The sequence below is a fragment of the Budorcas taxicolor genome, chromosome 19 (genome assembly GCF_023091745.1).
Source record: "Budorcas taxicolor isolate Tak-1 chromosome 19, Takin1.1, whole genome shotgun sequence".
Classification (NCBI taxonomy): domain Eukaryota; kingdom Metazoa; phylum Chordata; class Mammalia; order Artiodactyla; family Bovidae; genus Budorcas; species Budorcas taxicolor.
In genome coordinates this window covers 9335115-9361883 of record NC_068928.1, presented here as the reverse complement: position 1 = coordinate 9361883, position 26769 = coordinate 9335115, and the positions used below count along the sequence as shown (strand labels likewise).

The 26769-nt window shown below is 50.3% G+C and overlaps 1 protein-coding gene across 2 annotated transcripts; it reads left to right on the top strand.

Annotated features, from left to right (window-relative positions):
* The first annotated feature begins 451 nt into the window (after positions 1 to 451).
* MTMR4 (myotubularin related protein 4) lies at positions 452 to 26445 on the top strand. 2 transcript variants are annotated; one of them, XM_052657648.1, is made up of 18 exons: positions 452 to 499; positions 1657 to 1695; positions 5359 to 5448; positions 5798 to 5914; positions 6423 to 6505; positions 11137 to 11297; positions 11390 to 11486; positions 11689 to 11802; positions 12619 to 12815; positions 13056 to 13187; positions 13685 to 13796; positions 14291 to 14486; positions 14721 to 14906; positions 14984 to 15154; positions 15304 to 15458; positions 20732 to 22133; positions 23610 to 23720; positions 23861 to 23941. In XM_052657648.1, exons 2-18 carry the CDS (start codon positions 1693 to 1695, stop codon positions 23915 to 23917), a joined length of 3384 nt encoding a protein of 1127 aa, XP_052513608.1. In that variant the 5' UTR covers positions 452 to 499; positions 1657 to 1692; the 3' UTR covers positions 23918 to 23941. The 2 variants fall into 2 exon arrangements, with proteins under 2 accessions (XP_052513608.1, XP_052513607.1); XM_052657647.1 differs by lacking the exons at positions 452 to 499; positions 5359 to 5448 and adding exons at positions 547 to 1041; positions 24226 to 26445 and having other exon boundaries at positions 23914 to 24002.
* Positions 26446 to 26769: the final 324 nt, after the last annotated feature.

Sequence of the window (26769 nt, the reverse complement as noted above, 5' to 3'; positions counted from 1 at the left end):
CCCCTAAGGCGGGCTGGTCACCGGAAGTGGCTGTAAAGCCCGGGCCCCTACGAGGCTCCGCCCTCCACTGCGCTACCGGGAGGCCACGGGCCGCCCCCACTTCCGGTCCCTGGAGCCTTCGCCTGCAGCCCCCCTTTTCTGCTCTCCCATTGGCTACCGCAGGGACGCGCTGTGATTTCCCATTGGTTGCGTCTCTACCCCGGCGCCGCACCTCCTCCCTCCAGGCGCAGCCCCGTTTCCCGGAAGCCGATAGGCTAAAAGCTGGGAGGGCGTCTGCCCCACTGGACCAACGAGCGGCGCGAAGAGAGAGGGCGGCGGCTGCGTGGTGGGGGCAGGGCGGGACTCGGCGTGGCTATTGGCCAGGGCGGGCACGGGCCGGAGGTAGGATTGGTTGGGCCGAGGGGCGCCGCGGTGGGTCGGAGCTGCGTGGCCTCCGCGGCTGCGGGAGACGGAAGTGGCGAGAGCGCGGCCTCCGGAGGGTCGGGCGGACGCCGGCTGGGTGAGTCACCGTGCCCCTTGCACTGCCGGTCTGCGAACCGCAACCACCGCGTCTTGCCCGGCCCCGCCCCGGCCCCACCGGCTTTCGTGAGCCCCGCCTTCTGTCATTCGGGGCTCCGCCTCCGAATCTTTAGGCTCCGCCCCTAAAACCTGGGCACCTGGGCTCCCCTGTCAGCCTGACCCGCCCCCCGACCCCGTGACCAGATTCCCGAGGTCCGGACACCGTGGGCCTCCCCAGGCCTGTCCTTTTCTCGCTCTCCCTCGCTTTCTCTGAGGCTGCTTGCCAGTGGGCGGTGAGGCAGCAACCCCGGACTTGCCGCCTCCATGAGGAAGGGTGGGCTGTGACCATGGAGGCGGGGAGGGCCACGGATGGAGACATACCCACACAGCCTTCTTCGGGGTACTGCTGGACTGCCCCCTGAGCTCGCCTAGCAGGCATGAAGAAAACTGTCAGTGAAACCTGGGCCTGGTTACCTCAGTGGCTCCCTAGGTGGGCCAAGGAGGCCCATCCTGACATTCCTGTTGCTTGGGCCCACATGACAGGTACTGACTCTGAGGCCTGCACTTGCCTGATTCTGTCCCTGTTGTGTGGCCTCCTCCCACTAACCTGCTCCTCATTTGGTGTCAAGTGCCCTCAGAGGGACACGTCCAGCCCTGCTGCCTTCTGATCACAGGTTGTGGTCCCCTCCCTCTTGGCCTCTGCTCTGGACTCTGCCCCCAGTAAACAGGTCAGGTGGGTGCTGCTCCCAGACTCAGAGTCTGGCAGAGTGCTCTTGTAGATTCATGTTTCCACCAGGACCAGAAGTGAGCCCTGGTTGGGCATCCTCTATCTCTACAGAGCTGGCGGATCTTTTGCTTTCCCACAAAGAACGGGGTTCGGAGCATTTTAATTCTCTTCCTGGGATTGGGAATCAGGACTCTTGAGTCCTGCTGCAGGACTTTGTGGCTGCCTTCATGCCCTGCAGAGTCACTTGTTGCTTTCTCCGCATGTAGCTCCCATTGCCTCTGTCTGGCATGCTGACTTGTGGAGAGGCTGGGTTCTCTGTGAGGGAGGCAGATAAGAGTTGTGGGGAAGTTCGGGAGTAGTTCTGTGGCATTTGTTGATACTGTGGTGATGCTCCGTGCTCTTGACTCATATGTTTCTCTGTCTCCTTACAGTGAGAAGCAGGCAGCCAGGACCCTCACCACGATAGAATGGTGAGTACTCTTTGCTCACACTGCGGTGTTTTCTGTAATCCTGGTGTCTTTTTCCATGAAGCTGCCCGCCCCTCCTGGACCTTGAGCTCCAGGCAACTCTGTTCAGCAACTAAACAGGTTCATCTGCCCTGGAGATAAATTAGGGCTTCTTAGGTTGCAAAACATCAGCTGATACAGAGCACTGGGAGTGGAGGCCTCTGGAAGTCTTTTTCTGCACGTACTCTGACATGCTTTCCCCACACCACCACTGTCTCCCTTAGTTCTTCATATTGGCCCTTGTCTTGCTCCTCCTGGTCCTTGGGTGAAGCTCTCTGCTTTGGTCTGAAAAGTTAGACCTCCTTTATATCAAGACCCTTGTAGTTCCTACTGAGTCCCTGAAGTATTGTGGGTACTACATCAGGAGTGACCCCTCTAAAACTGTGGGGCTTCTCTAGCTCCAGAGTGCTGCGCTAGCTGACCGAAGCACCCTCAAGGTGCCCAGAATTTCACTGGGGGCTGTGTGTGTGTTATAATGATCCCATACATTTTCTACTAACAGTAACTGCCATTTTTTCACCTCAAATACAAGGAACCCCTTAATCCCTGAGAGCTGGGAGAAGGAGGAAGTAGTGAGATGAGAAGGGAGTGGAGAGCTGCAGGCCTGGGTTCAGACCAGGCCCTGATTCTGGCTGTATCTCTTTAGTTCTTTCACGTGTCCCCAGTGCTTAAGGACAGGTCAAAGCACTCAGGTGATGAGAAGACTTGCTCTTTTCCTTCCATAGACATGTGGGTGTGTGGTGTATATAGTATTGTTCTGGTCTCTTCTCAGAAAGCCTGCTGGTCCTGGCCCCCACCCACTGATAGCCCTTGTCCTTTTTCTCTCTCTGATACCATGAAAGGAGTCAGCCTGATCTAATTTTGAATCCTAGCACCACCACTTAAATACTTTAGGTGAACTGACTTTCTCTATAAGGCTCAAATCTCACGAAATTCTTTCAGAGTTGAATGGTTTTAGCCAGATAATGTTTGAAACATGTCTGGCTCATAGTAGATGCTTAATAAAGTGTCAGGTTTCTCCTATTCTCCCTTCCCCCAAGACCAAAACCCAAACAAAAGCCCTGGTTTCTGAAAGCTACCAGGCACTGGGAGTGTAGGGTTTCAAACAGTTCCTCCTGTGACTCTCGGTGACATTTCAAGCGTCTTATCACTGCCCTTATTCTCTGGCCCTCTACGCAACTCCCTCCATTCCCCTACCCTTAGGTTTTGAGTTTTGTGTTTGCATAGTTTCTGTGGTTCATAGTTTCAGCTCCTCTCTTTTCTAGCCTAAGAAATTTCTTAGGACTTTCTTACCCTTAAGACAGCGGATGTGAAACAAGGGGAGAGGTGGAGCTTAAGGACTAGAGCTGGGCAGGGGCCTTAGAATAAAAAACCCCCAGAATTTCCCTTTCAGGAGTGTGCAGTGACCCAACTGTCATTAGACCTGTGTCCATTCTAAGGGGCAAAAGGGGAGTGGGATTAGTGAGGTCCAGGGATTGGAAGACACCGATGGACGGGGGAATGGTGAGTGGTGGTTTTGGAGGGAAAGGAAGGAAGCCTAGAAACTGGAAAGGGCCCGCGATGGAGGGAGGTGAGATCCATCTTGGAACTCACAGCAGGATTTGGGGGGACTGGGAGGGCGTGGGGACGGACGTGTGAAAGAGGGGTGTGGGGTGGCTCACTTTGGAAGAAGAGGAATGAAAAGATGTAGGCGGTCTCGCCGTCCCCTTCCACGCCGCTTGGGAGCTGGGGGCGCACTCGCTCAGCCCCAGGTCCTGAGAGACCCCAGAAGCGGCCCCCCACCCACCCCAGGACGCGCTCCTAGGCCGCGGAGGGGCGGCAGGGAGGGAGGAGCCCTGGCTGTGGGCGGGGCCCGGGGCGACCCGCCCCCGCCCGCCGCCCCGCGCGGTCGGGGCGCTCCCCTCGCCGGGTTCCCCTCCCTTCCGCGCTCGTGAGCGAGGGCGGAGCTGGGCTCGCTCCATTGTGGAGCCGAGGGGAGAGGCGCGCGGGAGCCGCGCCGAGCCCCGCCGCCCGCGCTCGCCTCCTGGCCGCCGCGGCTGCACCTGGCCGGCCCCGCAGCCGGGATGCGGCGGGCGCCCGGGACCGGCGGGCAGCGCAGCGGTTCCGGGGACATGTGCGCTGGCCCAGACCGCCCGCGACCATGAGCCTGACCGCCCGCGTTTCCTGCTCCATGCTCAGCTGCTTCGTAAGTGCCTGCTCCGCCTGCGGGGCGCGGTTGAGGGGGGGCGGCCCGGACCCCGACGCCGGCTGCACCCGCCTCCGCGCCCAGGGCCGGCCCTCGAGATTCCGAATTTCAGCCCATCCTCCTTCCCAAGGGCCCTGCCTGGCAGGGAGAGGGGATGTTTCCCCTTTTCTTTACGGGACTTGCTTTCGTCTTTGGGTGCCGAGAATTGCCGAAGGCCGGGGATGGGAATTCAGTGACCCATCCTGGCCCCGAAGCCGCTGCCCTTGACTGCAGAGCTTGAGGCCCCGCCCTGCGCGAGTACCTCCTTTACCTCCGCCTCTCGGTCTTGGTCCCGTCTGCCGCATCCTTGCTTGGAGGTGTGGGATGTGGCCAGTGGGCCTTCTGGGATGTTCGGGGGCTGGTCAGGGAGCACAGGATGTCTGAGCTGTCTCCCTGGCTCCGGTCCCCTCCCCCTTCCACCATTCCACCCCTCACCTGACGCGCCAGTCTTTTCTCCTTGACTGTCCCCCAGACAGCCTCTCTTCTCCATCTTCCCTGCCACTCTGCCTCTGCGGGCCTCCGTACCTCTGCATCATTCCCCGCCCTCCCCTCCTCCCCCTTTGGCTTAACGCTCCTTCCCAGCTTCTCCCATCTGTCCGCTCAGATGTTCCCACCCCTCCCCTCCTCACCGTCCCCCCCAATCCCTTCCCCCATGATTGCCAGGCTTCTTCTCTGTGTCCTTGGGTCTCCTGGTTCCTCCCAGGCGCCTGATCCCCTCCTCTCCCTGCCCTCCCTGGTGGCTGGGAAAGGAGTTACTTCTGCTTGCTCTGGGATTCCTCAGGAATTCCCTTCAGATCGTCAGGCAGGGCAGGTTGCTTGGCAGGTGGGGGTGCTTATTAGCAGTGAGGGCCTAACTGGAAAGGAAGCTCCACTCTAAAACACATCCTCCTTTTGAAAGCATCCGTGAAGGCCCTCTAGAGGCATGGGCCTGAATCCCGCGCTTCCCTCCTCTTTGTCTCCTTCACCCACCAGATTGAAGCCTCAGTGGAGTGGCCTGGGCAGCCTGCATCCCCTCCTGTCTTTGTGACCAGCTTGCACACCTGGTTCCTACTCCTCAGGGCAGCACTTCCCATTTCCCACTTCTGTCCTACCTTTCCAATTTGCCCTTCTTTTGCTTCGTTTCCTCTCCTTCATTTGGGCAGTTTGGGCTCTACAGGAGATTCCCTCTTTGGAGAGCACAGATTCCCAGTGACTCTGTGGACCTTGCTCTTCTCTTAGGCTTAAGAGGCTTGAGTTCCCCCTCCACTTCACTCCTCACACAGCAAGCCGGGCCTCTCTTCCCTCCTTTGGAGACCAGAACCTTTTTAAGGGGTGTATGTGGGGTTATTGTGGGGAGGGGAGCAGAATGAGGCCTGATGGGCCAGGTGGAGCCTGATGACTTAGGGTTGAGGCCTTCCCCACAGGGTGAGGAGGGGCCCCCCAGCCTGGAGTACATCCAAGCCAAGGATCTGTTCCCCCCCAAGGAACTAGTGAAAGAGGAGGAGAATCTGCAGGTAAGGAAGAGCTGGGGGCCTGAGGTGGGTAGAGCTCCCTGCCGGGTTCAGGAAACACCCTTCCTTTCCTCCCCAACCTCCAAATATCTCCAAGGGGATCTGGTATGGGAGCTCTGGCTTCCTGCTCCTGGGTCTCTGGAGGGAGGGGAGTGAGTCTGTTGTGGAGCCTTGGGCCCCAGGGAAGGCGAGAGCTTTCCTGTATGGCTGTTGCCTGGTGCTGTTACCATGGAGAAAACTCTTGTCCTGCCTTGGCCTGGCTTTTCCAGAGGGGGTCCTACAAATCAAGGGTTGGAGAGGGAAGTGAAGGGGTGACTCATTTCTGGACTGAGGTCCCACTGCCCCCTGGCAGGTGCCCTTCACAGTGCTGCAGGGCGAGGGAGTGGAGTTCCTGGGCCGCGCAGCTGATGCCCTCATTGCCATCTCCAACTACCGGCTGCATATCAAGTTCAAGGACTCTGTCATCAACGTGAGTTCCTGTCTTGTTCTCCCACACCCAAGCCACAATCCCTGTGAAATTCAGGGTGGGACTGTCAGTGCTCCATTTGGTTGTATCTCCCAAGAGTTGGGGTTCCCTTCTTTTTCTTACTGTCTCCTAGCAGAAGGTCTGTCTTTCTACCTCTTTCACTCTCCTCCCCCTCTTCTCTCTTTCCTTGATTCTGTTGCAGGCCCTTCTAGGGGCACAGTGACTTGGCTGGAAGAGTGCCACTTACCAACTATGTGACCTTGATCAATCACTCAGCTGAGGTGCAGTTTCCTCCTTAATAATACGGTGTGCAAACACCTGCCTTGAGGTTTCTGGTGATTTTTAATTGGGGTCACATGTGGAGGACCCAGCACAGTTACCAGGCCCTTAGCAGGCCATCTGTAGATGTCGGTTTCCTTCCTTCTGTTGCCACATCAGCCTCTGGGCAGAGGTGGGTGAGGAGTGACATGGAGCAGGGGGACCTGAGCACCAGTCTGCCCTGCCTCTGCAGGTCCCGCTCCGGATGATTGACAGCGTGGAGAGCCGGGATATGTTCCAGTTGCACATTGCCTGCAAGGACTCCAAAGTGGTGAGGTGAGAATGGCGGGGTCTCGCTCAGGTCCTCTTACCTTAGTCTTGTTGAGACCGCCTGCTACAGGGTTTCTCTGGAGCAAGAAGGGAAAAATACTGCCTCCCCTTTCTCATTTGGAAGAAACAGTGAAAACCCTGTCTCAGTTGGCAGAATCAATTTTCTGACCCACAGTGTCTTGACTAAAGAAATGGGGATAATGCCGCCAGGGTTTTCATAAGGGTTAAATGAGATGACGCACCCTAGAGTACCTAGGGTGTTACCTGGCACAGAGCTCTCATGTTGGGATTTTCCTGGTGGTCCAGTGGTTAAGACTCTGAGCTCTCCATGCAGGAAGCCTGGGTTTGATCCCTGGTCTGGGAACTAGATCCCAGATGCCACAACTAAGACCCAGCATGACCAAATAAATAATTTTTAAAAAAGAAAAAAAAGCACTCACATTGTTCTCGACTCATTTATTTATCCATTTAACATGAATTTATTAAGCACTTTATGCCAGGCTGTTCTAAGCTCTAGGGATATAGCAGGGAACAAATAGACATAATTTTCTGCCCTCATAGAGCTTGTATTACAATGGGGAGATATGAGCAGTAAATATTAAGTAAGTAAAATACATTGCCTTCCCAAGTGGCTCAGTGGTAAAGAATCCACCTGCCAAGAAGGAGACGTGGGTCCTATCTCTGGGTCGGGAGAATCCCCTGGAGAAGGAAGTGGCAACCCACTCCAGTATTCTTGCCTGGGAAATGCCATGGACAAAGGAAGCTGTTGGGCTACAGTCCACAGAGTCGCAAAAGAGTTGGACACAACTTAGCGACTAAACAGCAGCAGTGGCAGAATATATTGAATGGTAGTGAAAGTCAGTCAGTTGTGTCTGACCCTTTGCAACCCCATGAACTGTACAGTCCATGGAATTCTCCAAAACCAAAATGGCTGTCTGGGGAGGGCTTACAAATAGCTGTGAAAAGAAGAGAGGCAAAAAGCGAAGGAGAAAAGAAAAGATATAAGCATCTGAATGCAGAGTTCCAAAGAATAGCAAGAAGAGATAAGAAAGCCTTCTTCAGCAATCAATGCAAAGAAATAGAGGAAAACAACAGAATGGGAAAGACTAGAGATCTCTTCAAGAAAATTAGAGATACCAAGGGAACATTTCATGCAAAGATGGGCTCCATAAAGGACAGAAATGGTCTGGACCTAACAGAAGCAGAAGATATTAGGAAGAGGTGGCAAGAATACACGGAAGAACTACAAAAAAGATCTTCACGACCCAGATAATCATGATGATGTGATCACTCATCTAGAGCCAGACATCCTGGAATGTGAAGTCAAGTGGGCCTTAGAAAGCATCACTACCAACAAAGCTAGTGGAGGTGATGGAATTCCAGCTGAGCTGTTTCAAATCCTGAAAGATGATGCTGTGAAAGTGCTGCACTCAATATGCCAGCAAATTTGGAAAACTCAGCAGTGGCCACAGGACTGGAAAAGGTCAGTTTTCATTCCAATCCCAAAGAAAGGCAATGCCAAAGAATGCTCAAACTACTGCCCAATTGCACTCATCTCACACGCCAGTAAAGTAATGCTCAAAATTCTCCAAGCCAGGCTTCAGCAATATGTGAACCGTGAACTCCCTGAGGTTCAAGCTGGTTTTAGAAAAGGCAGAGGAACCAGAGATCAAATTGCCAACATCTGTTGGATCATGGAAAAAGCAAGAGAGTTCCAGAAAAACATCTATTTCTGCTTTATTGCCTATGCCAAAGCCTTTGACTGTGTGGATCACAATAAACTGTGGAAAATTCTGAAAGAGATGGGAATACCAGACCACCTGACCTGCCTCTTGAGAAATCTGTATGCAGGTCAGGAAGCAACAGTTAGAACTGGACATGGAACAACAGACTGGTTCCAAATAGGAAAAGGAGTACGTCAAGGCTGTATATTGTCATCATGCTTATTTAACTTCTATGCAGAGTACATCATGAGAAACGCTGGACTGGAAGAAAGAAGCTGGAATCAAGATTGCCAGGAGAAATATCAATCACCTCAGATATGCAGATGACACCACCCTTATGGCAGTGAAGAGGAGCTAAAAAGCCTCTTGATGAAAGTGAAAGAGGATAGCGAAAAAGTTGGCTTAAAACTCAACATTCAGAAAACGAAGATCATGGCATCTGGTCCCATCACTTCATGGGAAATGGATGGGGAAACAGTGGAAACAGTGTCAGACTTTATTTTTGGGGGCTTCAAAATCACTGCAGATGGTGATTGCAGCCATGCAATTAAAAGACGCTTACTCATTGGAAGAAAAGTTATGACCAACCTAGATAGTATATTCAAAAGCAGAGACATTACTTTGCCGACTAAGGTCCGTCTAGTCAAGGCTATGGTTTTTCCAGTGGTCATGTATGGATGTGAGAGTTGGACTGGAAAGAAAGCTGAGCGCCGAAGAATTGATGCTTTTGAACTGTGGTGTTGGAGAAGACTCTTGAGAGTCCCTTGGACTGCAAGGAGATCCAACCAGTGTATTCTAAAGGAGATCAGCCCTGGGATTTCTTTGGAAGGAATGATGCTAAAGCTGAAGCTCCAGTACTTGGGCCACCTCATGCGAAGAGTTGACTCATTGGAAAAGACTCTGATGCTGGGAGGGATTGGGGCAGGAGGAGAAGGGGACGACAGAGGATGAGATGTCTGGATGGCATCACCGACTTGATGGACGTGAGTCTGAGTGAACTCCGGGAGATGGTGATGGTCAGGGAGGCCTGGCGTGCTGCGATTCATGGGGTCACAAAGAGTCGGACACAACTGAGCGACTGAACTGAACTATTGGGGGTGAAGGTTGTAGCTTTAAACAAAATGATCAGAGAATGGATGCAATGAAAAGGTGATATTTGAGACCTGAAGAAAGTGACCTGTGGGTATTTGGGAGAAGTGTGTGCCAGACAGAAAGACCAGTGCGTGCAAAAGCCCTGAGGCGGGCGGGAACCTGGCACAATGGCAAGGAGGCTAGCATGGCTGGAGTGGAGTGCACGTGGGTTAGGGTGGGGGATACAAGATCAGAGAGGTTGGGAGAGTGTCAGGCTGTCATAATGACTGGCTTTTACTTGAGGGAAGTGGAAAAACCACTGGAGGGTTTTGCACAAAGGAATGATGTGGTCTGATGATGGAATCACTCTGGCTACTGTATTGACAGGAGATGGAAGCAGGATGGGGGCGAAAGCTAGGACATAAGCTGGGAGACTAATTAAGAATCTGTTGTAGTTACTCCAGGTGGGAGGTCATGATGGCTGGTCCAGGTTGGTAGCAAACAAATGGTGAGAAGTGGTCAGATTTTGAAGGTAGAGATGACAGGACTTGCTGACAGATTGGATATGAGAGAAAGAGGGATGACTCCAAGGATTATTAAAAGGATAATAAGACTGATAAGAACCTACTCTCCAGCACAGGGAACTCTAGTAAATACTCTGTAGTGACGTATATGAGAATAGAATCTAAAAAAGAGTGGGTATGTGTATAACTGATTCACTTTGCTGTACACCTGAAACTAACACAGCATTGTAAATCAATTATATGCCAGTAAAAATTAATTTTTAAAGAAAAGGACGCCCAGTTTAGAGCCTGCTGTGCACTTAGGACTGTTGGCATTCAGAACAGAAATTCGCATTGCCCTTCCCTTCAGGGAGATTAGTCTAGTTGTGGAAGGAAGACAATCTGTGGGAGAGGGTCTTCCATCTACTCTCACTACAGTATACAGTAGCCAGAGTGATTCTATAATCAGACCATGTCACTCCTTTGTGCAAAACCCTCCAGCTCAAGTAGGCTCTGGGAAAACTTACTGTTTAATACTCCCAGCACATTAAGAATAATAGAGGAAGGGCTCTGTGGAATGGATTAGGCTGGGAAGGCCTCAAGGAAGAGGTGGGCCTGCAGCTGTCTTCAGGGTATCTGGAGGACATGGCTAGGCTGAGAGGAGACCACTAAGCAGAGTGAAAACACCAGGAGACAGGACTTCCTTCCTGAGACAGAAAGCTTGTGCTGGGGAGTTGTGGGCGATAATACAAGGGGTAGCAGACATCCAGGGCCAGAGTTTTAAAACTTTTTTAATTTTTAAGTCTTTGCTGATTTTTGTTACAATATGGTTTCATTTTTATGTTTTGCATTTGGGCCATGAAGCATGTGGGATCTTCGCTCTCTGACCAGGGATCGAACCCACACCTCCTACATTGGATGGCAGGGAAGTCCCCCAGGGCCAGATTTCATAGCATTTGGATTTGATATGAGAAACAGGGAAATGGCAACCCACTCCAGTATACTTGCCTGGAGAATCCCATGGACGGAGGAGCTTGGTGGGCTACAGTCCACAGGTCGCAAAGAGTCAGACATGACTGAGCGACTTCACTTCACTTCAGGCTCCACTAGAGGGGATTCTTATGTCTCAGAAACAGGAGTTCTTGGGAAGAGAATTATCACCCTATGACAGCGTCCCTTGGGTGTTGGCCAGTGTCCCTGGTCCTCCCCGGGGTCCTCAGGCCTTAGCTTCCGCTTTGCAGTCTCCTCTCCCCACACTTTCCCGGGGCTGGGTCTTTGGCCCTCCTGGCCCTTGCACACGCTCGCCTCTTGCCTCACTTCATGGCTTCTTGCCTGGCAGGTGCCACTTCTCCACGTTCAAGCAGTGCCAAGAGTGGCTGTCGCGGCTAAGCCGGGCCACAGCGAGACCTGCCAAGCCCGAGGACCTCTTTGCCTTTGCCTACCATGCCTGGTGCCTGGGGCTGACTGAGGAAGACCAGCACACCCACCTGTGTCAGCCAGGTGAGGCCAGCGGCACTCACTCCTTACCTCCTGCTCCTCCTCCCTCTCGGCCCCGGGCCCTCAGTGCTGATAGGCACTGGGCTGTGTTGCAGGTGAGCACGTACGATGTCGGCAGGAGGCCGAGCTGGCGAGGATGGGTTTTGACCTGCAGAATGTCTGGAGGGTCTCACACATCAACAGCAACTACAAGTGAGAGGGCTGCGGGGCGGGGAACCCAAACCCCATTCTGGACCCAGACCTCCTCCCCGGGTGGGTAGAGCAGGGTGGGCATAGCTCCTGGCTCCCTGAGGGCAGGGAGCTCCTGGTCCCTCTCCCCACAGAGCCGTCCCGGGGGACCTTGTGATTACAGGTCTCTAATCAAGCTCCATGACCCCCTCTGGTCTTTCCACAGGTTGTGTCCCAGTTATCCTCAGAAGCTGCTGGTTCCCGTATGGATCACAGATAAAGAGCTGGAGAACGTGGCTTCCTTCCGCTCCTGGAAGCGGATCCCTGTGGTTGTGTATAGGTGAGGCAGTGGGCACTGAGGCATCAGTGAGACGTTCTTGGTGCAGTGAGGAGAGTCAGAGGTGGAGGTCTGCGGTAGTGTGGTTAACTGGGAATTGACATTCTTCAGGAAGTGGCTGTGAAATAATTTTATAAGAAAAACTGCTTAGTTGTTGTTTTCTCCTTAGGATGAGGCTTTTGGGAAATTTATTCACTTGTCTTTTTTCTTTGCTTTTCTTTGAGGACGCACGTGCACGTGTGTGTGTGTGTGTGAGAGAGAAATATTGCATTAAAATGGGTTGGTAAACCATGGCCTGTGAACCAAACTGGCCTATAGCCTATTATATGTTTAGTCTGTGAGCTATGAATGATTTTTACATTTTTATCTTAAAATTTAAAATTTTATTTAAAAAAAGAAAACATAAGAATACACGACACAGACTGGCTATGACTCCCAAAACTGAAACTTTATTGCCTGGTTCTATACCAGAAAACATTTGTGAGGCAGGTTGCAGCCAGGAGGTTTGGAGCTGCTCATGCTCTGGGCTCAGGCTTGCTCTCCTGCTGGGGTTTCTACCTGGAGCAGGGGCTGTGTAGACGTGATGAGTCTATCACCGTGGGAATACACAGCGCATCCGAGAAATGTATGTGACCGTGCTTTGTACACTGTAAAGCCCTCAAGAGATGTTAAGGGCTTTTGGTTCCTCTTACTGTGGCCTGCATGATCGGGTGGTCCCCGCTGGCTTTGGAGATCTCAGCTTGGACCCCTGGGCTCTCAGCGGCAGGCCTCTGGGGGCTGTGAACGCCGAGGGCGTGATCGTTTCTTCTGTTTTGTCAGACACCTACGCAACGGGGCTGCTATTGCCCGCTGCAGCCAGCCCGAGATCAGCTGGTGGGGCTGGCGCAATGCTGACGATGAGTACTTGGTCACATCCATCGCTAAAGCCTGTGCCCTGGACCCAGGGCCAAGGACCAGTGGGGGCTCCCTCAGCACCGGGAATAGTGAGGCCAGCGAGGCCTGTGACACTGACTTCGGTAAGGTGTGACTGGTTGCCGCCCCCTGGGGAGCAGGCCCCCACCTTGGCCTCCTGAGCTCCCAGGGAGACCCCAGGGCAAGAGGGAGAAGAAGCAGACAACATACAGGGCATCTGGGTTCCTGCCTTTTGGGAGGCAGGGGTGGTGGTGTGAGGGGTGTTGTGAAAGGCAGTGGCCCGGGCAGGGTGCTCCTGGGCGCTGACCGACCCAGGGTCTTCCCCTTGCCCTGGGTGTATGCAGACTCTTCCCTGACGGCGTGCTCCGGAGTAGAGAGCAGCACGGCTGCCCCCCAGAAGCTGCTGATCCTGGATGCCCGATCCTACACGGCGGCGGTGGCCAACAGGGCCAAGGGTGGCGGTTGTGAGTGTGAAGGTATTGCCGTTACCCCAGCGTCTGCAGCCAGCCTGGGTGTGGGGCCTCGGGGGCAGCCTGTGCATGGAAGGAGCCAAACAAACCCGGCTTGGGATCAGGACTCTGCTCACTGGCTGTGACTGTGCTGAAATTGCTTAATCTCTGAGTTTTCTTTTCCATGTGCAAAATGGGGATGGAACATCCCTCACAAAGTTGTTGGACGATTAGAGGTTACACATATAAAGTTCTTGGCACTGAGCAGCTGCTGTTTGTTGAGGATTTACTGTCCCTTGTCATTAGGAGTCGTACTTAGGCATCATTGTCATTTGTGGTGGTGTTCCCACTATTAGTATATGGCACTTGAGAGATAAAAGGGTATTTAGATTTCCAAGCTACACTCAGCTCCAGCCTGGAGCGGCCTGCCCTGCTAGGGGAGCTTCACCCGCTGGGACCGCTCCTGTCCTGGAGGCCTGTTTCCAGGATGTCCTCACGCTCTTGCTTTCCTTGTGTGTGTGCAGAGTACTACCCCAACTGTGAGGTCGTGTTCATGGGAATGGCCAACATCCATGCCATCCGGAATAGCTTCCAGTACCTCCGTGCTGTGTGTAGCCAGATGCCGGATCCCAGCAAGTAGGTGTGCCCAGCTCTGCTTCTGTCCGCCCTCCAGCTTCATCCCTTACCCAGTGCTTCTCATGCTGGGAAGATCCGGTGGGGAGATGGGAGTTGTGAGGTACCGGAAACTCCGGGGCCTGGGGGCAGTGGGCCAGTTCCAAGAACGCTTCTTCCATTTCACAACCAATGCTTTGGCGGGGCTACAGGACACTGGGTTCCTTTTGTTTGAATTCGTTGTCCTCTAAGAACACAGAGAACTGGGAGGCAGAGTGGCTGGAAGCACGTGTGATGCTTCCCAGATCCTCTGTTGATCGGCAGGGTGTCTCGCTGGCCATAGGTTCTGTCTTCCCCACCATCTCGCTAGATGTCTCTTGGCAGGAGGGCCCTGGGCTAGACCTCTTGGCATCAGCTTTCACAGGGGACTTAGTTAAGGTGTAGGGCCCGGGGCCGGCAGAGAGACTGCTGCAGCTTCGGCCCCCTTAGTGACAGATGTGACCTCTGCCCTCGCGTAGCTGGTTGTCAGCTCTGGAGAGCACCAAGTGGCTGCAGCACCTGTCGGTGATGCTGAAGGCGGCGGTGCTCGTGGCGAACACCGTGGACCGGGAGGGCCGGCCCGTTCTGGTGCACTGCTCAGACGGCTGGGATCGCACGCCGCAGATCGTTGCGCTGGCCAAGATTCTCCTGGACCCCTATTACAGGACACTGGAGGTACTAAGGGGTTGGGCGGGAAAGAGCTTTAGGAGGGGAGTTTGGGGAGGTACTGAGCCCCCTGGGTCTGCCTGGGGATCTTTCCCCGGAGGACATGGGTAGCTCAGAGTCCTCTTCCAGGTTTGGGCCTGTTCTTCTCTGAAGCTGCCAGCCCCCCTGCTTTGGGAATCCCTGGCAGGGAGCACCATGGCCTTCCCAGAGAGGCCCTCCGCTCGAACCTCGTCTTGGTTGCAGGGTTTCCAGGTGTTGGTGGAATCTGACTGGCTGGATTTTGGGCACAAGTTTGGAGACCGCTGCGGCCACCAGGAGAACGCAGAGGACCAGAACGAGCAGTGCCCCGTGTTCCTGCAGTGGCTCGACTCCGTCCACCAGCTGCTCAAGCAGTTTCCCTGCCTGTTCGAGTTTAACGAGGCCTTCCTGGTAAGTGGCGCGTCCGAGGCTGGGGCGGGGGCTGGCGGCAGGTGGCCTGGCCCGGTGTCAGCTGTCCCGCTGTCTAGGTGAAGCTGGTACAGCACACGTACTCCTGCCTCTACGGCACCTTCCTGGCCAACAACCCCTGTGAGCGGGAGAAGCGTAACATCTACAAGCGGACCTGCTCCGTGTGGGCCCTCCTACGAGCCGGCAACAAGAACTTCCACAACTTCCTCTACACGCCTGGCTCAGAAATGGTGAGTCCCGACCCTTATCCCCCAGGTGCATCTTGGGGGCCTGGGGGGCGCTGTCCCGAGGCAGCGGGAAGAACAAGGACCCAGAGTCTTGGGAAGGAAGGGGGACCCGAAACATCTCACAGAACCTGAGTACGGGGCTGCTTCCCTAGGTCCTGCATCCCGTGTGTCACGTCCGGGCGCTGCACCTCTGGACAGCTGTGTATCTGCCGGCCTCATCTCCGTGCACACTTGGGGAGGAGAGCATGGACCTCTACCTCTCCCCAGTGGCTCAGAGCCAGGAGTTCTCCGGCCGCTCTCTGGACAGGTAAGAGGGGCTCCTTTTCCTCTCTCCTCTACGAAGGCGTTGGCTGCTTTGTGCCTTGCCTACATGCTGTTTTCTTCCTTTTATGAAATACTTTAAAGTAACTTCTCGAGTCATTTGAAGGCAAAACTTGGCTCAGGGCTGGTAGCTAGCTTGGAGGGCACTCTGTGTGTTCTCAAGACCCTTTCTTAAGATAAGAATGGTTACCTTTTTTCCATGCTGCCATCATCCTTTGTGACACACCCAGGGGAGAGGAGAACAGAACTGAAAGGACTGTTTCAGGCAGGTCTGTGGGAATGGTCCTGATTTATATTACCTGATAGAAGAGCTGTGGAGCGTGCTATCTCACTAATAACCTTTGCTGTGTCCACAGCTCCCAGCAGCATCTGGCTGTCAGGGAAATGGGTCTGCTGAAGGGGAACGGCCTTCACATCACTCCCTCAGAATTTAAAGGGCGACGTAAAAATTAAAGTTACATTCTGGCTGACTATCGGGGGAAGTAGAATGGAGATTGGTTAAATTATAAGAGTGATATCTGTTTTTTTTTTTTTTAAGCCAAACAATATAAAAGTCAAAAATGACAGTCCTCTCTCCCGGCTCCTTGTCCCCACAGGTGTTCACTGTTGCCACTTTGGTGCCTCCCAGATGTTTCTCTCTACACAGACATATCCGCACTTTCATATAAAAACATTTTTAAAAATACAATGACCGTATTTTTCACATTGTTCTGAAAATTGTTTTCTCCACTGTGCATCAGGATGTCAACCCATGATAGCACATATAAAGCTGCTTTATTGTTTTTAGTGGCTGCATAAGTCGAAAAGTAGAGTGTATGGAAATTTACATAACCAATTTTCAATTGGTCATTTAAGTGATTTCCATTTTTTAATCATTATAGGGGGTGTTTTACTTAACATATCTTTAAAAAGTTTTTTGGTACAATACATACAATATTTGCTTCCCCCGTGGCTCAGCTAGTAAAGAACCTGCCTGCTAGTGCAGGAGATGCAAGAGATGTGGGTTCGATCCCTGGGTGGGGAAGGTCCCTTGGAGAAGGAAATGGCAACCCACTCCAATATTCTTGCCTGGAAAATTCTATGGACAGAGGAGCCTGGTGGGCCACAGTCCATGGGGTCACAGAATCAGATATGATTGAGCGCATGTGCACGCACGCACACAAACAATATTTACCGTCTAAACCATTTTTTTAAACAGTAGTGTTACCTATACCTTGCATTTATGCTAGTGTTTCTGCCAGATAAATGCTTAGAAATGAAAATACTGGGTTCAAGGGATATGTGCATTTCAAATTTTGATCTTTGTTTATTGGTGGAAAGTTTTTAAAATTAAAATATAACTTAACATAATTGGTTGAATATTATAAAGGAAAACAAAACCCCCAACCTTCTAAGCTATAAATTTTAGATCTTTGCAACTGAGTCAGTTGTCAAGGGCCTATGGATAGGCTTCAGGAATTCTGTGATATTCTTATTCCGTGAACTATGCAGAATTGGGGTACCAGTTCATAAGTTTCCTTTTGCAGGAGAGGGGCCATAACTTTTTATCAGATTCTCAGCACGTTCTGTGACCCATTTAACAACCATTGCCTTAAATCAATATCTAATTTTTCAAATCAATAAATGTTTCTTAAATACCTACAAGCTGCCTACTGTTTTACAGGCTGTATGAAAGACATAGAAGATATTGATCTATTTAAGATACTTTTTAAAAACTGTGAGATAAGGCGTAGGACAGCTGGAGGACAATTCTAAGTTAGCATCTAAGTGAATAAATAGAATGTGTCTTGTTCAAAGCCATTAGAGAAATGGGAAGTAAGAAACGGGTCATTTGGTGACTGTTGATGCAGAGGTTTTTGTGGAAGACCAAGCAGGAACCATGGCCTTTTTTTGGTTTAAGTTTATTTTCTTACTTATTTTTATATTTATTTATTTGCCTATACTTGGTCTTAGTTGCAGCATGTGGGATCTAGTTTCCTGACCAGATTTGAACCCAGGGCCCCAGCATTGGCAGTACTTAGACCCTGGACCACCAGGGAAGTCCCAGGAACCATGGCTTTTTAGTGTCCCTTGTACCTGGCTCAGGGCCTGGAACGTAATAGGTGCTTTAGTAAATGCTTAAATGAACAAGTGAATGGAATAAAGGAAGTTACAAGCTTGGTAACAAGGTTAGTGGAGAGGGGTCCAAAAGAATAGGATACATGAGAGAGAATTTCTTTTAAAAAGAAGCACCACCTCTTTGGAGCTGGAGCTGGCAGGGATTGGAAAGCGGCATTTAAAAAAAAAAATTTATTTCTTTGCCTTTGGCTGTGTTGGGTCTTAGTTTCAGCATGGAGGGTCTTCGTTGCAGCGCACAGGCTTCTCTCTAGCGGAGGTGTGGGCTCAGTAGTTGCAGTGCACAGGCCTAGTTGCCCCGAGGCATGTGTGATCTTATCTTAGTTTCCTGAGCAGGGATCGAACCCGAGTTTACTGCACTGGAAGGTGGATTCTGAACCACTGGACCAGCAGAGAATCCCTGGGAAGGGGTATTTTGAAGAATAGAAAGAAAGAAACAGGATAGTTCCTTGAGGGCTTTTATACTGAGGAATTTATTTTGATTCAGGTGTCAGTAGTAAGTCATTGTGACCTGGTGAAAAAGGAATTTTTCAAGAATTAACCAGAGAGCAGGGTAGTTGGAAGCACGGAGGCCAGCCAGGACTGTTGTAATTCAGATATGACGGGAAAAGACAGAATTAAATTCAGATGTTGTTGAGAAGTCATTGGCAGTCTGTGTTGCTGACTGAATGTTGGAAGGTGGAAGTGAAGAGTTAAGAGACCAAAGTCAGGTCCCAAATCTCTGAGCTTAGAAACCAGGAGGATATCAGTACCATCTGTAGAAACTGAGGGGCTTCCCAGGTGGCTCACTGGTAAAGAATCTGCCTGCAACGCAGGAGATGCAGGTTTGATCCCTGGGTCAGGAAGATCCTCTGGAGATGGGAATGACAACCCACTCCAGTATTTTTGCCTGGAAAATTCCATGGACAGAGGGGCCTGGTGGGTTACAGTCATGGGATCACAAAGAGTCGGACACGACTGAGTGGCTGAGCACGCCTGCACGTAGACACTGTAAAGTTGAGAAGATGAGTCAGTGCGGAGAGATGGAAGAGATACATGCAGGTTGGGACTGAAATATCTTGACAACAAAGAGGAGGTGTGCTGTAGGCAGTTCAAGGTGGAGTTGGATTTCATGGATAAGGGTTTTAAAGGAAATGGTTTCTCTCACAGCTGACCTGACTCACCTTCGGTTCTACCTTTCCCTAGATCAAAAACATCCTGCTCTCTTTCCTCTTCTTCCATTAAAGTCCAACACATTCTTCCATCCCCAGCTCAGATTCTGTCCTCTCTACTTAGCTGTCCCCGACCACATTCGCTGGATACGTTCTCTCGTGGTTCCAAACTCCTCAGACGTCGTTCTTGCTCCCCTCATTGTTAATTAGACCTTTGGTGCACACAGGACTCAGCTGTGGAGGACAGCAGGCTGTTGCTGTTGTCGAGTCTGGCTAAAGAGTACATTGGAATTCTTCATACTTTCTACTTGTTTTGTGTGTTTGAAAGTTTCATAATAAAAAATAAAGAAAAAAGCTAAAAAGTTGCCAAGCTGAGATTCAAGCTTGGACTATGGGACTCCAGAGGCTATGATCATAATGTTGTTATTGCCTTCTTGGAATCTGTTAACCACACTGACACACAGCAATCAAAATCGATCACAGAGTAAAATCAAACACAAGAGTACTTTTATAGAAGTACTAATAATTTTTAAAAAACCAAACACTTTAAAAAAAATCAGCTCTATTGTAACTATGTTTGAAGGATTTTTCAGTGTGGGCTTGGCTGAGTGAGGCCTCTGAAAAAGAAAGTCCAGCAAATTCTCTAGTTTCTTGGCAAATTTCCCTCAGTTTTGTTGCTCTGAACACTTTATAGAATTGTATTAAAAATTAGGGTGGTCATTCTTTTTTTTTTTCTTCAATGTTTTATTTTATATTGGAGTATAGCCGATTAACACTGTTGTGATAGTTTCAGGTGGACAGCATAGGGACCCAGCCATACATATACATTCTCCTGCAAACTCCCCTCCCATCCAGGCTGAGGGCAGTTATTCTTGAAAATGTTGGTTGCCCATTTGGTGTACACAAATGTCTCTAGAACTGTATACTGGGGAAGTTTCCATGGTGACTTGGGCCTCAGAGGAGTACGCTGCCGCTAAATGGTTGTAAAAAGCCATGCTGGTCCCTGCTGTGATGGAGGGATAATTTATAATAAGGAAGGTTATAAAAATGAGGTCATGAGTGAAGCCTTAATAAGTTTGTGGTTGGTTGCCTATACTTTGAATCCTTATAGCATCTCGGCAAGGTAATTTATCGTCATTTTATAGAGAAGAGAAACCAAGTGTCTGAGAGGTTAAATAGCTCACTTGTAGTCATGTATCTAATCAGTGTCGGAACCAGTATCATCCAACTCCACGACCTACCATCTTTCTGTCTTGCTGTGTGTTATGGGGTGGTTGCATGTAAGGTTTGAGGCTGAGTTGTATTCCTGGCTGGAAGGGTAGATTGGAAGGCATCAGCTTATAAGGCAGCTGAGGTTATGGGAGTGGTTGAGTATTCAAGGGAGACTGTGAGGAAAGACTGATGAAAACTGAGGACAGACCCTGGGTTGGGTTCCTGAGGAGGGGGTTCAAGTCCTACACTTTTGCAGAGCAGACTCTTTACTTTTTTGTGGCCATGCTGTGTGGCATGCAGAATCTTAGTTCCCAGACCAAGGATCGAACCTGCACCTCCGGCAGTGGACGTGTAACATCTTAACCACTGCCAGGGAAGCCCCAGCACAGAGTTTTGCAGTGAGCATTGGCTGTTTGTATCTTTTTTTAAAGATCTATCTATGTATTTTACTTTTCCGGCTGCGGAGGGGCTTCTTACTGCTGCAGGGGCTTGTCTTGCTGCAGAGCACAGGCTCTGGGCAGACGGGCTCAGTAGTTGTGGTGCACGGGCTTTAGTTGCCCGCTGCATGTGGGCTCTTCCTGGATGAGGGATCGAACCTGTGACCCGTCTTGACAGGCAGATTCTTAACCACCGGACTGCCAAGGAAACTTGAACATTGGTTATTTGTAATCTTAAATGTTATTTCTTGTGAACTCTGGCTTTGAGTGTTTTGATGACCCAATTCTGTCTGTTGGAGGTAGCTTTCAGTTCCTGACCTGGAGGTGGTATATTGTCTTTGCAGATTACCTAAAACGAGATCTATGGATGATCTTCTTTCTGCCTGTGACACAAGCAGCCCCTTGACGCGCACATCCAGTGACCCCAACCTGAATAACCACTGTCAGGAGGCCAGAGCAGGCCTGGAGCCCTGGCATGGCAATCCCGAGGCATCGCAGACTGCCGTTGTGGAGTCTGGGGCCGGAGGTCCCCAGCAGGCTATAGGGGAGGTGGCGGGTCCTCCCTCGCTGCCCAGCAGCCAGAAGGACTACTTGAGCAATAAACCTTTTAAGAGTCACAGAAACGGTTCTCCAGGTTACAAACTGCTCAGTGCCACAGTGCCCCAGGAAACGAAGAGCAGCACTTCTGAGCCTGAGATCAAAGCCCTCGCAGAGACTCAGGCCCCAGCTCCAGGCCCTCCTGCCCAGGACGAGCTGGATAGGACTTTGGATGGCACAGAGGAGCCACCTGAACACTGTCCTGAAAAAGCAGCTATCCACGCTCTCTCTAAAGTCATCTCGGACAAACGTGAAGGAACCGGTGACTTTCCTGAGTCCTCCCAGAACCCCCTCCCAGGTGCCCTCCAGCAGGCCCAGCTGGACTCTGTGCTGGGCATGCCCTCCAGACGTGCCCCAGATCATGGTCTGGGCACCCTCTGCCACCCACCGAGTGCTACCTGCCAAACTCCTCCAGACCCCAGCGCTGACGTTCTCAACCAGGACCCCCCGGGGTCTGCAGCAAGTGTCGCCCACCAGGAACCGCCTAGTTCTGTGCTAGATACGATTCACGGGGAGGAAGACACAGGCAAGAGAGGGAATCATAGGAACGGGCAGTTGCTGGAGAACCCCCGCTTGGGAAAAGTGCCATTGGAATTGGCCCGAAAGCCAATTTCTCAGAGCCAGATTAGTGAGTTCTCTTTCTTAGGGTCCAACTGGGACAGCTTCCACGGGATGGTGACTTCCCTCCCCAGTGGGGAGACCACCCCTCGACGGCTGCTTTCCTACGGCTGTTGTAGCAAGAAAGCGAGCAGTAAGCAGACGCGGGCACCGGGGCCCTGCTTTGGGGGCCAGTGGGCTCAGAGAGAAGGGGTGAAGTCGCCGGTCTGTTCTAGTCATTCCAGTGGACACTGTACTGGTCCAGGTGGAAAAAACAACCGGATGTGGCTGTCCGGTCACCCAAAGCAGGTCCCCAGCATGAAGCCTGTCCCCTTGAGCTGCCCTTCTCCAGTGCCTCCTCTCTACCTGGACGACGACGGACTCCCCTTCCCCACGGATGTGATCCAGCACAGGTTACGGCAGATCGAAGCGGGGTACAAGCAGGAAGTGGAGCAGCTCCGTCGACAGGTGCGTGAGCTTCAGATGAGGCTGGATATCCGCCACTGCTGCGCCCCTCCAGCGGAGCCCCCCATGGACTATGAGGACGATTTTGTAAGTACTCATGGCCTGCCCGCATCCAGCCTTTCACCCGCCCCATAGCTGTTCACTGGGTACTTGCTATGTGCCACTGAGTTAGAGGGGTGGGCTGTAGGATGAGAGACCTTGCTCTGCTCTCAGGGAGCTCACAGTCTATTGGGAGAGTCAAGCCCACCATTAGAACGCTGTTCTTAAGTGACATGATGGTCGGAAGCCCATCAGGGGTATCAGGGGCCCTAGGGGAGTCAAAGGTCAGGGAAGGCTGTCCTAAGAAGATAGTGCTTGACCCGAGTGCTGAAGGATGGGTTACTTTTAGCCACACAGACAGTGAAAAAGGAATCCCATTTGCAGAAGCATGGAGGTATTCTAGGGGTGTGGCTTGAATAAAGAGGTGTGTGTGTTTGCACATGTGCGTGCATGCATGCACACTTGTGCCTTGACTGTGAGGGAGGGAGTTGGTAGTGTGGTGGGAGGTGAGATTGGGAAGTGGGAAGGGATTAGAGAGCTCAGCTTGAGAGCTCGTTTTGTGTGGATTCTACCTTCAGGGGAGTAAAAGTTTTGGCTAGTGAATCATAGGATCAGAGTCCTGCCCCAGAGGGACTTCCCTGGCGGTCCAGTGGTTATGATTCTGAGTTCCCAGTGCAGGGGGCCTGGATTCCATCCCTGGTCAGGAAACTAAGGGCATGGCTTGCGCCCCTCCAAAAATAAAAAAATAGAGTGCTAAAAAGAGTACTACCCTAGCACCAGTGTGTCAAGTGGATGAAGCAGTTGAAAACCAGGGAGGCTGGTTAGGACCTCTTGGAATAAGCCAGCTGAGAGACGACGAGGCACAGCAGTCCTCAGGGAGCTTCTTGGAAGAAGCTCTAGAACATTCCCAATTGCCTGCTGTGCAGTTCTCTGCTGGTGGGATGGTCAGGGCTAGCAACTTCTTTTTCACCGTTTAGAGTGATGGTTTAGAACAGGAGTCAGCAGATTTGTTCGGTAAAGGGCCAGATAGTAAATAATTTAGGCCCTGAGAGACGTATTGTCTCTTTACAGCTACTAGGCTCTTCTGTCAAAGTGCAGAAGCAGCCATAATGACCATGTGTTAATAAATTGAGTGTGGCTGTCTTCCAGAGAAACCTGACTTACAGAAGCAGGCAGTGGGCCAGTTTGGCCTGTGGGCCAGAGCTTGCGATCTCCTGGTTTAGAATGTAACAGGAGAAATATTCTTTCTATACTGTGATGCAGCATGTTGGTTAAGAGCATGGGTCTGAAGCCAGAATGCTAGGTCCAAATCCCACATTTACTAGCTATCAGCTCTTAATTCTCTCTGTGGCTTAATTTCCTTATTTGTAAAAGTAGGGATAATAATAGCATACATTTATAAGATTGTCAGGAATTAAATAAGTTCCTGCATGTGATGTACTTAGTGCCTGACAGACACATAGTGAACGATAAATGTTAGAGATGATGAAGGCGATGGTGGTAATGCCTTGGCTTTTTCTTTAGACGTGTTTGAAGGAGTCAGATGGCAGTGATACAGAAGATTTTGGCTCTGATCACAGTGACGACTGCCTTTCAGAAGCAAGCTGGGAACCTGTTGATAAGAAAGAGACTGAGGTATGTCCAGGCAAACACGTGGCGGGTCCTTCTGCAAGGTAGGGAGTTCTTATAATTTTCAGAGACGAGTGACATGTTCTCCCCGAGTTGACTCTCTGTAGGCAAGTAGTAGCCACCTAGACCTTGTCCTTTTCTTCCAGGATGCTTTCCTTGCTGCAGTGTTGCTGGAATTTTTCCTTTTGCCCTCTGTTAGGTGACTCGCTGGGTTCCAGACCACATGGCATCACATTGCTATAATTGTGACTGTGAATTCTGGTTGGCCAAACGCAGACACCATTGCAGGTAACATGTTTTGTGTGATTCAGTAGGGTTTGTAAAGCCATAGAGAGGGATGTAGATATGAACTAAATTGAGTTAATCTGATAACGGAGATACCTTTATAGGAACTAGTTTTGTTTTTTCCCAACTTTTCTTTTTATTTACTCACGTAAGGCCTTTTAGAGTATCATTCATTCTCAGTATGTGGGCGTCTCTGATGAACTCTTCCTTCTTTGTGCTTTGGCAGAAATTGTGGAAATGTATTTTGTGCTGGCTGCTGTCACCTGAAGTTGCCCATTCCTGATCAACAACTCTATGACCCAGTTCTCGTCTGTAACTCATGTTACGAACATATCCAAGTATCTCGGGCCAGGGAACTCATGAGCCAACATCTGAAGAAACCCATTGCTACAGCTTCCAGTTGAATGCCAGAGGAGAAGACCTGTCCAGTTTTAGCAGGTTTGAAGGGAGGATATGCTTCAGGTGTAGTTTTTGAAGGTTCCTTGGTGTGGCTCATGAAATCACAGAGCTCAAAGATACAGTCTTGAGAAATCCTCCTTGGTACCATGAGACTGGGGCAGAGGAATTCCAATCTGGCGGGAGTCCTCTCCTAGTGAGACCCTCACCTTGGGGGTAATGGTCCTGATCCAGACCCAGAGTCTGGAAGCTTAACGTTGAGTTGGTGACTCCAGTTTCTTTCTCCTGGGGTCACAAGATGATGATTTCATAGATACTACCTGGTGATGTGTGCCCTAAACAGCAATAGAGAGGCATATGTATAACCAAACTCCAAGTGATAACCAGATCCATCTCTCCTCCACCTTGAAAAAAGCAGATTATAGTATATAAGATAGGAATTCCTATCCTATTTGAAATGAACTATACCCTGTACCTCTGTGCTCTGTGTCTGTGCATGAAGGCTCAGTCTTTAGAGGCACTCCCTCTAGTTGCATTAGTTCTGTCTTTCTGTGGAGTTTGGTTTTAAAGACTGGTCCAGCTAGTGGAGGTTTTGCTGTATTTTTCACTTGGCTCATCAGCCACCTTCAGTGAACATTCAGTTTAGGGGGACAGTTTTAGGGAGTGAGACAGACCTTTTCCGGAGCAGAGGAAAACTCTGCTATGTTCAGTCCTGGCAGACATCAGTTATTTGGAGCTGTGAAGGCAGTAGTCTTTGTTACTCATTGGCAGCTCTGGAGGTAAGCACTGTGAAGAATGAGAAGGGAAAAGCAGAAATTATCCTTGTGAAATATTTGCTGATTGTGCCCTACCCTTTGCGCCTGACTTTTCCTAGTTGTCCTGGTGCTAACACAGGAGCTACACCTTGATCCTCTCCTGGCATGAAAATAAAACAATGGTTTTTTTTGGGGGGGGTCTTTGTTCCATTGCCCACTTCCCACATGTTGTCTTTCCCTTGGCTGCTGCCTCCTCTGGGTCACACTGCTTCTTATCCTGAACACTTGACACGTTGAGGGTAGAATTTAGCGTTTGGTTTTTACCTCCTAGAATACGCTGTTTGGTATGTGAGGGTTTCAGTACAAATGCTGCTGTCTATTTCTGTGCACTTAACAATGGAACCCAAACAGAAGAAGAGAATAAAGCCTTGATACCAAAATTGGGAGAGAAAACGTGTCCATTTGGACCAAACATTGTTTTTGTTTGTTTGTTTTCATCTTAATATGTACCAGTGGCACTTAACCAAAAGATACAGTGATATTAGCCATGTACAGTGCTTAGGACAGATACAGTCTCCTTGACTTACAGTGAAACCACTAGGATTTCCTTATACGTTTTCCTTGATTCATTGGTGTAGAAAAGGTAAATTACACTTAGGCTCAGCCTGTTTTAAAACTATGGTAGCTGTCTAACTGCTACTTGTTCATGTTGCTTCCTGGAAAAAATTTTTTTCCTTTGAAAATACCTAGGATCTGCATTTAGAACAAGAACTATTATTTGTCCTGACCTTTTCTTCAGCCCTACAGAGAAGCATCTGTGCTTTTTATGCTTGCCATGGATGTAACCTAAAAAGTTTTGGTGTATCTAGGTCAGTCTAGCAGAACTTTTTTTCGTTTAAATGGAGTTGAATAATGGAGATTTTGTGTCTGGGAAATTCCTGAATTCATTGAAAAAGTAACAAACTATTCCTTGTCTCCAATACATAAAATGAGCATTTTCTCAGTCATTACAATTTACTGCCAGTTGTGAGTGGCTTTTTAATTAACTCGACTTTCATTGCACTTCGATTGGTGACATTTGAGGAGACTGTATCTGTCTGCTTTGAATGGCTGTTTTGAGGGACTGTCCCATCAATGAACATACTGCATGGCCTTGGAGAGAGACTCTGGGCTCTTGGCTCAGATGTATTCATCAAATACTCCTTTCAGAGCTCTTGTGGATGTAAGTGACATGATGTGGCCAAAAATCCAAACTGTGCAGTTGCGTTGTGACAAACATGCAATGTGCTGTAAAAACTCAATACAGTTTAAATAAAATCTCTATATTAGTGCTGCTTTGTTGGGTCTTTTTCTTCATTTTTAACTTCTAAGAAAACACTCATTTTTTCTTTTGACCCTGAGAAAGAACTGAAACATTACTCCTCTGTCTCCCAGCTATTTCCATGTTTAAAATGGCCCTCTCTTTTTTATCAGCTGTATTGTCATTTATTGATCAGACAGGCCGTTATCCTTATGGATCCCATTGAATTTGGTCCCATCTGATGTGAGCTTTATTTCTCTTTGTCTAAAAGTTCACCAGCTGGTTGATCAGGCACACAGGATTATACTTATCTTTGCCC

Coding starts and splice junctions, on each gene's coding strand:
- MTMR4 (XM_052657647.1), top strand. Junction 11,803..12,618: donor ATCCCTGTGGTTGTGTATAG/GTGAGGCAGTGG, acceptor CTGTTTTGTCAG/ACACCTACGCAACGGGGCTG. Junction 22,134..23,609: donor TGGACTATGAGGACGATTTT/GTAAGTACTCAT, acceptor CTTTTTCTTTAG/ACGTGTTTGAAGGAGTCAGA.